Here is a 14,317-nt window from a genome sequence, read left to right as displayed (position 1 = left end):
GAGTCATATGTTTTTTTGCCAAAAATTGTTAGTAGTGGAGAAATTTTAGACTATTTCAAAGACATGTAACTTAACTTGAGTATTAGAGCATTTACACGCAGGTATGAACTACAGCTTGGTTTGTCAGCTGATAGAAGTCACTGTAAGATTTTTAGCTGGAGTGGACATGCTTGGTTTGCAGAGTCCATTATGCTGGTGCCTGACAGGACAAGCAGGGGGAGGCCATCACAGTGTCACCTGTAGAGCTGGGGACACCCAAGATTGGTGAATCTGCCTAGCTTCAGATCCACTAAGATGTGCTGAGTCTGTTATTCATAGTATTTTGAAGAGTATTTGCAAGAAACAGTGACATCAGTTTCACTGTGCTGGCAGTGCAACAGGGGTCACTGTGTTCCACACGTAACATATGTCTGTTTTATTTTTAATAAGCAATTTGCCAAAAAAAAAAAAAAAAGTGCTTGCAAACTCTGGTCTTGTAACTGTGAATGCTTTCTCCTTCCTTGCATTTAATTTAAAGCTTCAGTTTTAGTCTAGTGGATGCTGTGGGAACCTTTCTTTGTATTCAGCCCATTTTCCTTTGTTGTCAGTTCCAGGTAACCAGTAGTAACTGATGCAACTTCTTTGAATTTCTTTCATGTATTTTTTTCTACTTTCCACACAGAAGAGTTTTATCCATTATCCAAATCGATTTTATGTCTTTCATTCTTTCAGGATTATCGGGGATTTGCTGTAATCTTTTCAAAAGTGTCTGGACTGTTGTACATTTATCCAGATTTTGACTTGACTCGTACTTTCTTACATGCCTCCAGTAAATCTCTCTTGTATCATCAAGTAAGTTTGTTCAAGTGAAGATTGGGACACAGAAACAGTTGAGTTTTTTTCATGTGCTTAGAGAGCTCACGGAGATATCCTGGTAGATGGATATCTTTGTGAGTCTTATGCTATTGCTAGAACTTATGCAACGGGCTTTAATGCTTTCCTAGTATCAGAACTTCAAGTTTTTTTGCAGTGGAAGAAATAATTTAACTGAAATATAATTCAGAGAACTCATATATGCAAGAAAAGCTATCTTTATATCATAGTCATGATTTCTACATTTTAAACATGTGACTCCAACTCATCCGCATTAACTTACTGTTGAAAAAAAAATTAGGGTCAAAATTAGTACTAATCTTTATGAAAGTTCTATGCATTTAGTGAGACTGAAACCTTGAATAACAGTTTCTCAGTGCCACGCTAGAAGCATTTAGTGAGGATTGTGTCAATACTTAAATTACTAATAACCGTTAGGGATGCAACCTGAGCTTTTGTTGTTAAAGTGGGAAGCAGACCAGCACATGACCATCTTTTAACAAACATTTCTGAATGTTATTCTTGGATCCATTTTTGAAAATCGATGTGATTTAAACAAGGTGGAATCCCAACAAAATAACTTTACTAATGATCATCATACAAAGGTAAGAAATGAAGGCAGATACTATATTATACCATAAAATAAACCATATTTTTAAACAATATTCAACAGCAGAAGTAAAGAAGCTGGTAGCTACGTATTTTTTTCTCATAAAAATGGCTGCAGAAATGAATGCTTGCCTGACATTCTAGTACTTTTTTTTGGTCTTGTTTTTCAGAAGGTCTCACAGTTCATGCAGGAAATATATTTTTTTATCCTATCTTTTACAGTCGTAATCATTTTTAATAGAGAAAAATAGTTTTGTTTCAGGTATTTTTGTCTTGATATTGAAAGAAGAATGGATACTTTGAAACACTTCTAGATGTTATTTATCAACTGTTTGCACAGTACAAAGTAAGTCCAGATGTACATGGAGCCTGTTTGAAGCTGTACAGTGAAAGATTAAAGTTTTATAGTTACACCCTGAGAAAATAGGATAACATACTAAGGCCTTTTCACAGTTTTAGAGAATTGACCACAAAATAGTTTGCTTATAACAGGGAATCTTTTGGAAATGTCCTGTAATTTTGTATCTTCCTCAGGGACAGCTTTAGGGTAGTGACTATGTTACCTGTAATTGGGAACCTCTGGCTTTACATACCAAACCTGTCAACTATAGAATGAAGTTCTACCAGGCACTGGAGGGAGTGCAGTGGAAAATAAAGAATGGAATAAGCTAATATGTGCTCATTTTAGGAATAAAACATTTTTTTTCTTCTTGAAAAGTTTTTATGTGTAGTTTCTTCTGCTTTTCGTAAACATAGCTAGAGATGAAGAATACTGAAAAAATGACAAATAACACTAGCTAGAAGAGAGGGAAAATGTTTTGAGAAACGTAGCATATGCCTTAAGTAAAAATGCTTACACCCAGTTGTTTTGTATATAAAGTCCTGGACAACCTACTTAATGGATTTTTAGTTGGATTGCATGGAAAAAAAATCCAGCTGTTTAATATAATCCAAAGCCAAAAATAGACATTTCATGATTAAGGAAACCTACATAAAAGTTTTTCCAGTGATTGTGAAACAACCTTCCTTTTACAGTTAAATCCATTGTATCTGCCAGATACTGTCAGAGAATAGAAAAAATATATATATTTAAATTTCTAAAAGTGGGATAACATAGAGTATTCATAAAGAATTATTTAATTATCACCACTGAAGCTCATTGTCATAATGGAAGCTGATTATTATTTTGGATATTCTGAATTTGTAGCTGTGGAGGCTGCTGCTCAGGAAGGCTGCATCAAGGGATTGAACTGCATATCCAGGCAAGCTTCTTTCAGCTGTGAAGCTAAGAGCCGTTTTTAAGCACTGGTATCTCCCTCGTGTCAAGGATGCTTAGAGCTCCTTTTACCCTTCGTTTACAGTTATGTCTTAGTAATCACTTCTTAGTGAAGACTGTTCAGAGGTTTTGCTAATGAAGCCTATAGAGACCTGTTATACCAGGCAGATACAAAAACAAGACAAAATATTTATACATTTGTTTTTGGTCCAGAGAACAAGACATCAGGGCATGACATTCGGCTGCCTAAGGTGAGATATGTGAGGTCATCTGCAACATCTGGCATCTATAACACAGTACTTACAGCATACTGACATCTTTTCTAAGGAGCAGGTGAGCTTAAATGTACCACAGCACCTTAAATGACAATTCCACATATGTCCATGGTATTCAGGTGTCTCTTTATGCCCTGGGGTATTCTCCAAGATCTCCCTGGTTTGTAACAAGAGCATAGAAAACAGGCAGACTTGTATGCAGAGATAACAAAGATGGAAAATAGATGATTAAACCAACAAAGGAGACTGAATAAAGGGAAAACACAGCAGTGTCTCAATAACTAAAAAATATCAGGTAGCTGCTAGATTGATTTGAAATCACTTTAGCTTTTAGTCAAACTCAGTGGCTTGATATGTTGAGAAGCTTTTGAATAGCCTATTTTTTTTAAACCTGTGAATTGTGTTTGTTAGGCAAACTTGCTAGCTTTTAATTTTATGTGACTGTAGCACTTGCAAACTTATAAAGGGATGAAAGAGGACTTCCCATTTAAGGGAATTTTTCAGAGGAAAGATGAGACGTCTGAAGGAAGTGAAGATAATTAAAATGAGATTGATGATGCTGAAAGAGCTAAGGCAGGGGGTAAGGCTTGCAATTATTTAGCTTTTAAATAGAGAAAGCAATGAATAAACATTAGATGAAATTTGATGTAAAACCAGGTCAGGAGATAGCTGATTGGAAAGGGTGAGATGGTACAACTTGTGTAAGGACAGAAAGCATTAAAGCTCAATAAATACCTTGATTTCTAGCTATTCTGGTTAGAAATATAATGCTGTGCTTCTTGGCATTACAGCTGTATATCTGATAAACATGAACCGTTTAAAATGCATTTTCTGGTAAGAAGAAGAAAACAAAGTCTTGAATTACAACCCATTTTTTAATTTTATCTGAACGAAATATTGCTTGATAGCTTTGCAAAAACCATCCTTAAAGTCATTTTTTTCTCCTAACTCCGTGAATCACGAATTATTCCATAGCATTGATTCTGTTGCTCCCTGTGGGTGGCAATTTTCCCACTTGTGGTAGTTCCAAACATTGTGTTTCCCTTAATGGCAGGAAAATTGCATGATTAATCTGTTTCATATTAAGTTTTGATTAAAAACAGGCGTTTGTGACAATTTTACTTACAACATGCACTTATGAAATTAGTTGCTTTACCTCGAGCTCTGAAGTGAGAATAGATCTTTAAAAATTTTTTGATAGCTTTGTTTGTGTTATGTCACTCTATTAAACATAACCTGCTGTTCAAAGTGCCTTATCACTCATGGTAGATTGAAAAAAAAGAAAAGTTCAGATTCTGAGGATTTGTACTGCGTATAAAATCTCTGTTTTAGGAACAAGGATGCTAATATATTTCCAACGCTTGGTTTGGCTCTTGATGTAGAAGTTAGGGAAGAAATTGAGGATATCTAGGCTGCTTTCTAACTTTGTCCTCTGGGAAAGTACAAGTAATTCTAGTTGGCATAAAACGGGGATATCCATGTAAAAGGAAGTAGTAGATACAGAAAAGACAAGGAGAAGGAAACAGAATTTAATTTTTAAATCCTACTGGAACTGAACCTACAGAAATCAGTCTTTGCAATTGCTGAACTATGGAAGCTACACAACAATGTAACTCTCATGAGAAAATCTTATTCTTTGTGAACAAATTAGCCATTTCATTCTCCTTCTCCTATGCCAACTGACTTGTGGTGAGTAACTGTGAAAGTCTCCACCCCATGTACTCTGGGAATCATTCTGATTAAGATAAATGATAGTTTCATTCTTAGCTGAATGAATGTCAGTAAAGCATGAGGGAATTTGGGGAGTCTGGACCATCTTCCACTGAAAAAGGAGCAGAAGTTCCCAGCACTTCAGCAGTGCAGAATCCATCAGAAAAGGAAGGCTAACAGTGGCTTACTTTTGCAATTGTTCTTTGAGTTTTTATCTTTCTTTGCCATGGATATAAAGGTGAAGTTAAATGTCTTGTATCAGATTTTTTTTTTTTTTAGACAAGAAAGTTCAACCCAGCTCAGTGGAACGATATATTTCTTCTCTTTGGCATTCTTATTTAAGGGTAGTCTGTTCACTGTGTTGAATAAATATGTGGGATGGACTTCTGGCTGAACATGGGCCATGAGTGTGCCTGGGTGGCCCAGAAGGCCATCACATCCTAGCTTGCATCAGAAACGGTGTTGCCAGCAGTAAGAGGGAAGTGATTGTGCCCCTGTACTCAACTGTGTGAGGCCGCACCTCGAATACTGTGTCCAGTTTTGGGCCCCTCACTGCAAGAAAGACATTGAGGCCCTGGAGGGGTTCGAAGAAGGGCAGCAAAGCTGGTGAGGGGTCTGGAACACAGGCCGTATAAGGAGCGGCTGAAGGAGCTGGGAATGTTCAGCCTGGAGAAGAGGAGGCTCAGGGGAGACCTCATTGCTCTCTATAACTACCTGAAGGGAGGTTGTAGTGAGCTGGGGGTCGGCCTCTTCTCTCGCGTAACTGGTGATAGGACCAGAGGGAATGGCTTCAAGCTGCGCCAGGGGAGATTTAGGCTGGATGTTAGGAAATACTGCTTCTCTGAAAGAGTGGTCAGGCTCTGGAATGGGCTGCCCAGGGAGGTGGTGGAGTCATCGATTCTGGAGGTGTTCAGGGAACGTTTGAATTTTGTGTTGAGGGATTGGTTTAGTGAGAACTATTGGTGATAGGTGGACGGTTGGACTGGATGATAACATTGGTCTTTTCCAACCTTGGTGTTTCTGTGATTCTGTGATTCTCTTAGCCCTACACAGAACTTGGAAATGTAACCAGGGAAAGCTTTGGTGCATCTTTTCAGTAAAAGCAGATTCCTGCCTAGTGGAGGGGATCTTTTTCAGCATTGTGTGAAGTTCTGATGTTGATATTTACAGTTAAATTTTACATTTTACAGCTACAGAATTTAACTGTTGAATAAATATACCGAGAAACCATGCAAGGTCTGGAAGTTCCTAAATGTGGTTATAAATACACCTGATTTCCTATCTCTGTGCAAATAAGATGGTTTTGAACAAAATTTTAGCAAGAAGACTTATGTTGCACAGTGTGAGTAGAGGTCTTTGAATGAAACATTAGCTTTCCAGTTATATTTATATTCTTTGATCTCTTCTCTGGATTATACATACACTGGAGTTTTGATGACTTGCAAAATGCCAAAGATGCCATAATTTACTCATATGTTGTTGACCATTGAACTGTTTCTGCTTTATTGTGTCGTCACTAACAAGAAGCTGGGTGTAAACTACAAAGCAATTGAGCTGCTTTTTCCAAGACAGCATTTTACAACTGTTCTTCATATGGAAACTATCAAGTTAGTCCTGAGTGTTGAAATCTATATGCTTAATTCTTGCTACAGATTAGTGATGGTACAAGTAAGAACAGTATCTGTCCAATAAATTTGAGTAGATTTAAGAGGAAAAATAAACTAACTGAATGTAGATGAGAGTTTTAAGTGTATACTGAGCTTTGTTTTAAAGCTAAGCTACATGCATTTATAGGATCACTGTAAGAAATGGTATGAGATGTACTGTGGAGTGAAATAAACAGTGAGGTCAAGGAAATGTTAGAGATCTTCAGGTGTTTATCAAAGTGGAAGCCAGTACACATCACATATGACAATAGTTGTCTCTTGTTTTATGTTATAATCACTGTATTTTAAATAGGAAAATAGGATGACCCAAGGTGCTGATGGCCAATACTTTTTCTGGAAGAAGACATGCTTTATTTCATATGGGAATCTATTGTATAATGAGTAGTGGTTTCTTTCCCCATGTCAGAATTTTCATTACAGCACTGCAGCCCTTCTTGGGCAGCTAGGAGTACATGAGCCTGTCTGGGACAGATGTGGAGTTCCAGCAGGAAAGCATCCTAGAAGGACTGAACATCACTGTTTCACTGTCCCTAGATGAAATAGTTTGCATGTTTTCATCTGAAGCTCTTTTCTCATACATGTTTATTAAATTTTCTATTTCCACCCCTTATTCTGAACCCCAATTGTATAGCAAACATTAAATTTATGAGGACATGGAGTCTTATATATATGCGTATATATTTATAAAATATTCTATGTATTTAAAAGGTTTTATTTTTCCTTCCTTAGGGAATTCCTGGAATCCCTGGAAATCAAGGAGCAAAAGGACAAAAGGTATTATTAATATCTCAAAACGCAGTTAAAAACTGCACTTACGTACTCTTTCCAAAGTGAGGGGTAAGGGCGTACTGAGAGGAGACTTTTCGCAGAGGAAATTTAGGACAAAAAATCATGTTGCAAATGAATGGAGACATCCACAATGCTATTGATATGTTTGTTATCGCTTATTGAATCTAATTTATATTATTCCAGAAGGAATGCATAATTTAAAAGAAACAAAGATAATGTTATAATACTTTGAAAAATAATCTCACATATATCTGTAGAATTAAAGGATTTAAGAAATTTGTTATTCTTACTTAAATTAATTCAACAACTGTTGTCCTTATGTCAAAAATTTAGGGTGAAATTGGACCGCCAGGTCTACCAGGATCAAAAGGGTCACCAGGGGAAACTGTAAGTTTGCAAAATCATGTTATTATGAACAGGAACTACAAATAATTGTCATGCTGTTATTTACTACCTGTGATAAGGAAATAAGCAATAGAGTAGCAACACAGCATTTTTACATTTACGAATCCAGTCAAACCAAGTCTAATCTTTGAATCCCCTTCCCACTTTTCTTTTAAAATTGATCATTTCCAGTCTGCACATTTGGTAAATAAATCCACTGAAACATTAGTATGAATGTACTCTCTGAGTTAATTAAGTTTGTATTAACTCTGAATATATTTGTGTCAATTTACAATAAGGTAAACACTGGTTAAATATTGTCATAGTGTGCAATGAATTTTTGAATCTGAATTACAGCAGACTTTCATGATAGCATTCACCTTTGACCAGAACAGTGAGAACAGCTGAGGTCACAGAGAGATTTTTATTTTGGAATTTAGGAAATTGAAATTAACTTGTTCTTTTTGAACAGTCCAGCTTAACACATCTTAGTTACTGCCTGAGTGGGGTGATTTCTATGTTCTTTATAATCCTTTAGAAATGATAGTAGTTGGTTACAGATAACCACTTGTAACCATTTAACTGGCAACAGAGCAAGAGATGATGGTCTCAAGTTGCACCGGGGAAGTTTGAATTTGATATTAGGAAAATCATCCTCTCTGAAAGAGTGGTGAGGCATTGGAGCAAGTTTTGAGAAATTTTACTTTGGTTTTCAGATATACAGCTGATATATAGGTATATGTATGCCTATGAATGTGTTGATGTCCTGTTGTCCTTTTTCGACCTTGAGGTTCCTCAGTAAAATATATTATCAATTAAAACCAGTGCAATTCTGAATGGAGAAAAAAGACTGAAAGCAGTTTTATGCTTTGCAATTTCTAGGCTACTCTGCCCATTACATTCAAATTTTCTGCACCTACCATATCCATCAGTATTTTCTTTCATGAGTCCTTTATAGGCATGACCAGTACATTATAGCTATGAAAAGATTTTTTTTGTGTACCACGAGTACACTGGTTAATTTTTTTTATGGACTCAACTACTTGAAGATCTCTCTGAAAGAAATTTCTCTGAGAACCAGATAATGTAGTCGTTCAGATCACACTGAAAAAACACTGAACTGAGAAGTTCAGATCTCTCTCTACTCCTAGATAACATATGTGCATTTGGTCTCTCACTTGTTCCTCTAATAATTTTTATTACCTATCACTGAAAATTTTTTCTCCATTTCTTTCTGAGCAAAGGTAAACAATATGCTGGAGGAGAGGCTGTCAGAGCAGCTATAATAAAGCCTTGTGGGATTCCACAGTGTACATTATTCAAGTAATTCACCTACTATGTTTTCTTCAAATTTGCTGTACATAAATAACGTCTGGTTCTGTGATACACTTGAAAATAATATGTTCATGTTTCCTGACAATTCAATTTCATGTATCTTTTGTCACCTGATAAAATAAGAAGGAAATTAATGCATGGAATATTTGAATATGTTATATGACATTAGGGAATTTCAGCCAGAAAAGATAGTGGGATTTTCCTTGTATTAGTCACAGTGAATATATTTGTTCCAGACAAAACAGATGGAAAGCTTGTGGATGTGCTATTAATACCTTGGGAAAATTCTTCAATAACAAGTTCTTCTTCAATAGTAACTATCCCTATTACATTACCAAGGCCAGTAATTTATTCATATGTGTGCTTCATAAATAGTGTCAGCTCTGGAACATGGAAGAGTAACAATAAATGTATGTCCTTGAATCGGTTATTATTATTCAGGACATACTCTTCTCTTACAATTTTACATGCCTTAGTTTTCAGTTTGCGTTCTCTAGTTTTTCCTGTATTGCACCAGAAAGTTTTCTTCTTGTAGAACACTGATTTCATGTAATTATCTTCCTGTATTTTTTTAATGAAATACATGAAATATGGCTTAGTAATTAGAGGACAAGACAGGAAATGGGGACAACTGGCTTTTATTTCTCCCTTTCCTGTAGATGCTCATCTGACCTTTCATTATGTTAAAGTTTTCTGCTTTCTCTTCTGCCTTATCTAGAATGGAAGATAGCAGAAGATTGAGGTAGAAGTGTATACATACCTGATTAAATGAATGAATAAATAAAAAGATAAAGCTATACTGTACACATAATATTTCCAATTTGTATAAGATAAAATGAATGTGGGACATTTGCAATGAACATTTAACTACTTGTAATCCAAGGACAGGTCTGGGCATAAGCCAGAAATGTGGAGTTGGTATTGGATAGGCTCTCAACACCATGTTGCCTGAAATTAAACACAGGGCCACAATGAGCTAGTGAGAGGAGCCAGAAATCATGTAGTCCCTTCTCATACCTTCCCACTATTAGTCCCCAAACTTACACTTGCTTTTTGTTGGTTTTCTTTTTTGTTTTTTTTTGGTTTTTTTTTGTTTTGTTTTTGCTGATTAACATGCTGGAAATTAGCACAGAACAGGAGCCTGAGGAAGAAAGGATAGTAATTTCACAAGGGTTTGCAGAAAAGGAAGGTAGACTTCAAAGACTGCAAAAAAAGGTGGATTAGAGCTATATTTCAGAAGTGAGTCGATAGATAATATGAAATTTGATTTTAAAAAGGTAAGCTGTATTCAGTATTATAGTGAAATCAATATTATCTAAGCTTATTTTGCAATATAAATACAAATAAAAAGAGAAAAATTGAAGAAGCAGCATTAATCCACTAATAAATTAAGACATTTCTAGTGTAATCAAGGTTTAGTTCCAAGAACAAATTAATTTTTTCTTACATTTTCTGTAACAAAGCTGATTCTGAAAATATGCCTTAAGCAAATGGTTAATGAGACTACAGTCTCTCTTAGACTTTTAGTGAAAGTAGGCTACAGAAGCTTCACTCCTGTTAGAGAGGAATTGGTTACTTATATTCAAACTTTTTAAAGAAATAGCACGGGCAAGTAATCCTTTATTCAGGAAAAAATTGATTATTCTAAATGAGCTTCATCATGTCTGATGACAGATTTTAAGGTAGGAATGAATGTTCAAAGTTCAGGAAGGTGTTGGAGATTATGCAATGTATATGATATTATTAAATATATAAACATATATATATATAAACTGAAGTTTGATTAAATAATTTTCAAGTGTAATTAACTGAATCTTATGTACAAGAGACATTTTTTTCTGTATTCATGGCCCTGTATCTGTGGCTCAAAGATCAAGTTGGCATGGTTAGTAATGTTAATGTGTTTATTTAATGCCCAGAAATCTATTACAACACAGCAGGAAGGAAACTCAAGATAATCTGTGCTGCCTCAATTATCAGCATATGTGAAATACTGGAGAAGTGATAGCATAGTAAAAGCTCTGCATACAAAAATTATTTCCTGTTCTAAATATTTTGAAATTTCTCTAGTATTTTCAAAACCAATGCAATCCTTTCAGTCTTAGCAAAGGATTGTAATTTTGTTTTTGTACAAGTGGATTACTGTCTATTTAACAAATTACAATAGGCACATTTATTTTTGATGATACGTAACATTTGAAGATCTGGGATAATATTATTGAACTGAATTGTTCCTAAACTTTAGAAATAAATGAAGAGTGGTTGTTTCTATCCATATGACAGAAAGATTGATGTAAATAACAATATTAGCAGTAGTTCTTGAAAATACTATCAATTAGCATCAATAAAATTTCTTGTCTAGAAAGTTGGATTGCACAACGTAATTTATTTACTTGACTGTGTAATTTCTTGTATTTTACACTGTGTGTTGTTAAATGCCTTCTTACAGCAAATCATGTTTTAGAATATACCTGGAAGTCCACATGAAGCAATAATAATATATTAGTTCTGTTGATATTTGAAGTTCTGAAGTAAGAAAGAGATGAAATGAAGTGGTGCCATAGATGTGTATTAACACCAGAATAAATGGGAGTTCCATTTTGGAAAGTATGATTTACTAATAAGTTCTGAAGTATACTTGACAGTAGCTTTAGAAAGACAAGAAAAAAGCCAGCCTTTTAATGATTTAACACCCTTTAGTTCTTTATAGAACAAAGATAACTAAACATGCCTTTGTCACATGTTTCTGTGAGAGGAATCTAAGGAATTGGTTTTGGCAATGCTCAGGTTGTGTAAGTGTGCTGTAGTAGCAGAAGTTGTTTGGCTCTTGAGGGAATGGTTCAAACCCAGTGCTTGCCAAAGAAGCAAAGATGTGGACCCAAGTTCACTGATCTTAATAAACCTCCTCAAGGTTTGGAAGACTCGTGGTGCAGCAACCTCAGAGAATCACAGTCAGAAACAAGGAAGAGAATTCTGAAATAGCATTAATACTTTTGGGAACCCTAAATGGAAGGTGAGAAATTCCTTCATGGCTCTCAATTATAGCTAAGGATGTAATATATTATATTAAAAATTAGACAGCATAGATGAAGTTTTGATTTGCAGGAGATTCTCTCTCAGGAATATTTTAAGACAGCATTTTGTTTTTTTCCTGTGTTTATTTTTTTTTCCATTCACAATAGCCCTTCCTCACACCATAGAAGGCGTAGGTAATCCAGAGCTACTTCCTCTATAGGACTATGATGAAAATAATATTTTCTATCTATTTCTTTTGCAGTAAAAGCATAATGATACTCTTTATACAGTACTGAAGCCATTATTCCTCCAGCCTGTTACAGAAATGTTTCTACCTTTTTCAAAAATAAATAGGGTTTGATGGGACCAGAAGGCTCATTTGGACTACCTGGAGCTCCTGGGCCTAAGGTGAGCATTTTTGTTAATTCACTTGTGACTTTGATATACAACTGCCTTATAGATGACAAAAGGTTAGGATTTTGCACCTAAGTTTTTGGTATACCGAATACTGGAAGGTGACTTACATGATTTTCCACATATTACCTTATATAATAGTTTAGTCTCAAGAGAGCTTAATATAGCTCAGTAAATGGCACCTCTCATCCCATGAGGTTTGGAACTGCTGCAGAGATGGTCATGAGACTTCGTTTAAACTTCACAGTCCTGGAAAATGTTCTGCAGTGCTTGGAGCCAGATAATTCTCAGTATACATCAGAACTCTCTGCCCGTGTTACATTTATTTATATTTTAATTGTGTTAAACGGAGTTGCATGCTGCTTTTTCCATCTGAGGAGCCAAATTTATTTCAGATGTAACTTTACTGATTGCACTACAGCTACAGCAAGAATTAATTTGACCCATACTCTCAGAAACTAAAATAGATACTATAAATCTATATCTGTTAGTGCAGCCTTTTATTTTAATCCAATATGAGTTTTGATTAGTAAGCACTGAAAGGTATGTCCTAGAGAAAATTAATGAATATGGAATAAATTTCCTAAACTTTATGTTTAGATTTAGCTCTGTTTCTGCACATACTTTATTTTATACCCGCATGTACGTATGTTTTTCTTTAAAGTTGTATACGGAAGGTGCACATGTTTTAAAGTGGTCCATGTTTGCCATGGTGGAAAAGGTAGAATACCTATGAAATGATAAGAAGTTAATTAGTTTTATTTCCATTTGTGAAACATGCTTTTATTTTATGTATTTACCTCTTATTCAGAATGTAAGCTTTGCTTCCAGAAGAAATCTTCAATCTTTCAGAAGAGTATCATAAAGTTATCAGTAATTTTTAGGCTTGAATGGAAGTACTTGTGCTGACTATATGCTGAATTCCACAGACTACACTAAAAAGCAAAACAAAAGTATATTTTGGCTCAGACAGGTCAGAGGATTTCCAGTTTTATTAAATAAGGTGGTGAAAATGTGAAGTCCATGTACAAAAACATGGCATGACTGGGAAAGGGCTGTAAGGCAGGTGGGTAAGGAACAGGAGAGCACAGGCAAGTGGATCACATTTTGTCATAAGTATCTCATTTTTCAAAGAGAAGATTGAAAATGCACATTTCCTTTACAGTAGCAGAAAAGTAACCTTTCAGTCACTCACTGTACTTATTTTTAAAAGCTGATTACCCAGCAGTGTCTGTTTTTATTTGCTAGTATTGCCATATTGTATGATACCATGTAATATAATACCATATAATGCCTAGCCATAGTGATGTATCACCAAAATGCCCATGTTGTTTTCTTCTGTAGGGTGATAAAGGTGAACCTGGTCTACAGGGGAAACCAGGATCATCAGGAGCCAAGGTAAGAACAAATCTGGGATTCAAGTAGACATTGATTTACTTTTCTGTGATTAAATTAGTTATAAGGCAGTTTTGTTTCAAAATAGAACAGCAATGAAGATAAAATCACATCAGAATCAATTTGATGGGTTATTCTTATAAGCTTCATACTAAACTTTAGGAAATACAAGTCAGCAGTGTCCTTGAATCCTGCTTTATGGTAGTCTGTGTGAGCAAGATTGTGTGGTTGTTTCTGTTGCGCTCGTGTCAGTGCTGGCTTAAGCCCAGCCACAGTGTCACATCTGCTGACCTCTGTGGCAGGTGCAGCTGTTTGACTGGTCTCTCAGTTGTAGCATGCTGTCTAGTGCTGGTAACACCTTGGGGCCAGGGATCACACCTGAGAGGATTTATGGTGGTGCATGTGAGCCATAAGGCATCCTGCTGCCTTGATGCTCTAAAACATGTGTTTGAATGAGAAAGCAGCATGACAAGGAAACTGTCTTCACAATCCAGAGATGACTTCACGATCCAGAAACAGGATGGGACTGGGGTAGACTTTCTGATGGGGTCAACTCAGTCTCACCAAAAGAGCAGTATTTAAAGCAGAGATGAGGC

At 35.7% G+C, this 14,317-nt stretch overlaps 1 protein-coding gene across 4 annotated transcripts in view; it reads left to right on the top strand.

The window, feature by feature from the left end:
* Positions 1-14,317, top strand: part of COL21A1 (collagen type XXI alpha 1 chain) — a 101,680-nt gene that overhangs the window by 70,885 nt on the left and 16,478 nt on the right. For all 4 annotated transcript variants that reach the window (XM_042825692.1, XM_042825700.1, XM_042825704.1 and 1 more), the window contains exons 18-21: positions 7,119-7,163; positions 7,512-7,565; positions 12,267-12,320; positions 13,671-13,724. In XM_042825692.1, coding sequence (XP_042681626.1) covers positions 7,119-7,163; positions 7,512-7,565; positions 12,267-12,320; positions 13,671-13,724 — 207 coding nt within the window. The remainder of the gene's footprint in view (positions 1-7,118; positions 7,164-7,511; positions 7,566-12,266; positions 12,321-13,670; positions 13,725-14,317) is intronic.

Source organism: Centrocercus urophasianus, unplaced genomic scaffold, assembly GCF_019232065.1.
Source record: "Centrocercus urophasianus isolate 14NV4802_14NV808 unplaced genomic scaffold, USGS_Curo_1.0 seq_10, whole genome shotgun sequence".
In the NCBI taxonomy this organism is placed as follows: domain Eukaryota; kingdom Metazoa; phylum Chordata; class Aves; order Galliformes; family Phasianidae; genus Centrocercus; species Centrocercus urophasianus.
Note: the sequence above shows the minus strand (reverse complement) of the source record. Positions and strands in the feature narration are given on the sequence as shown.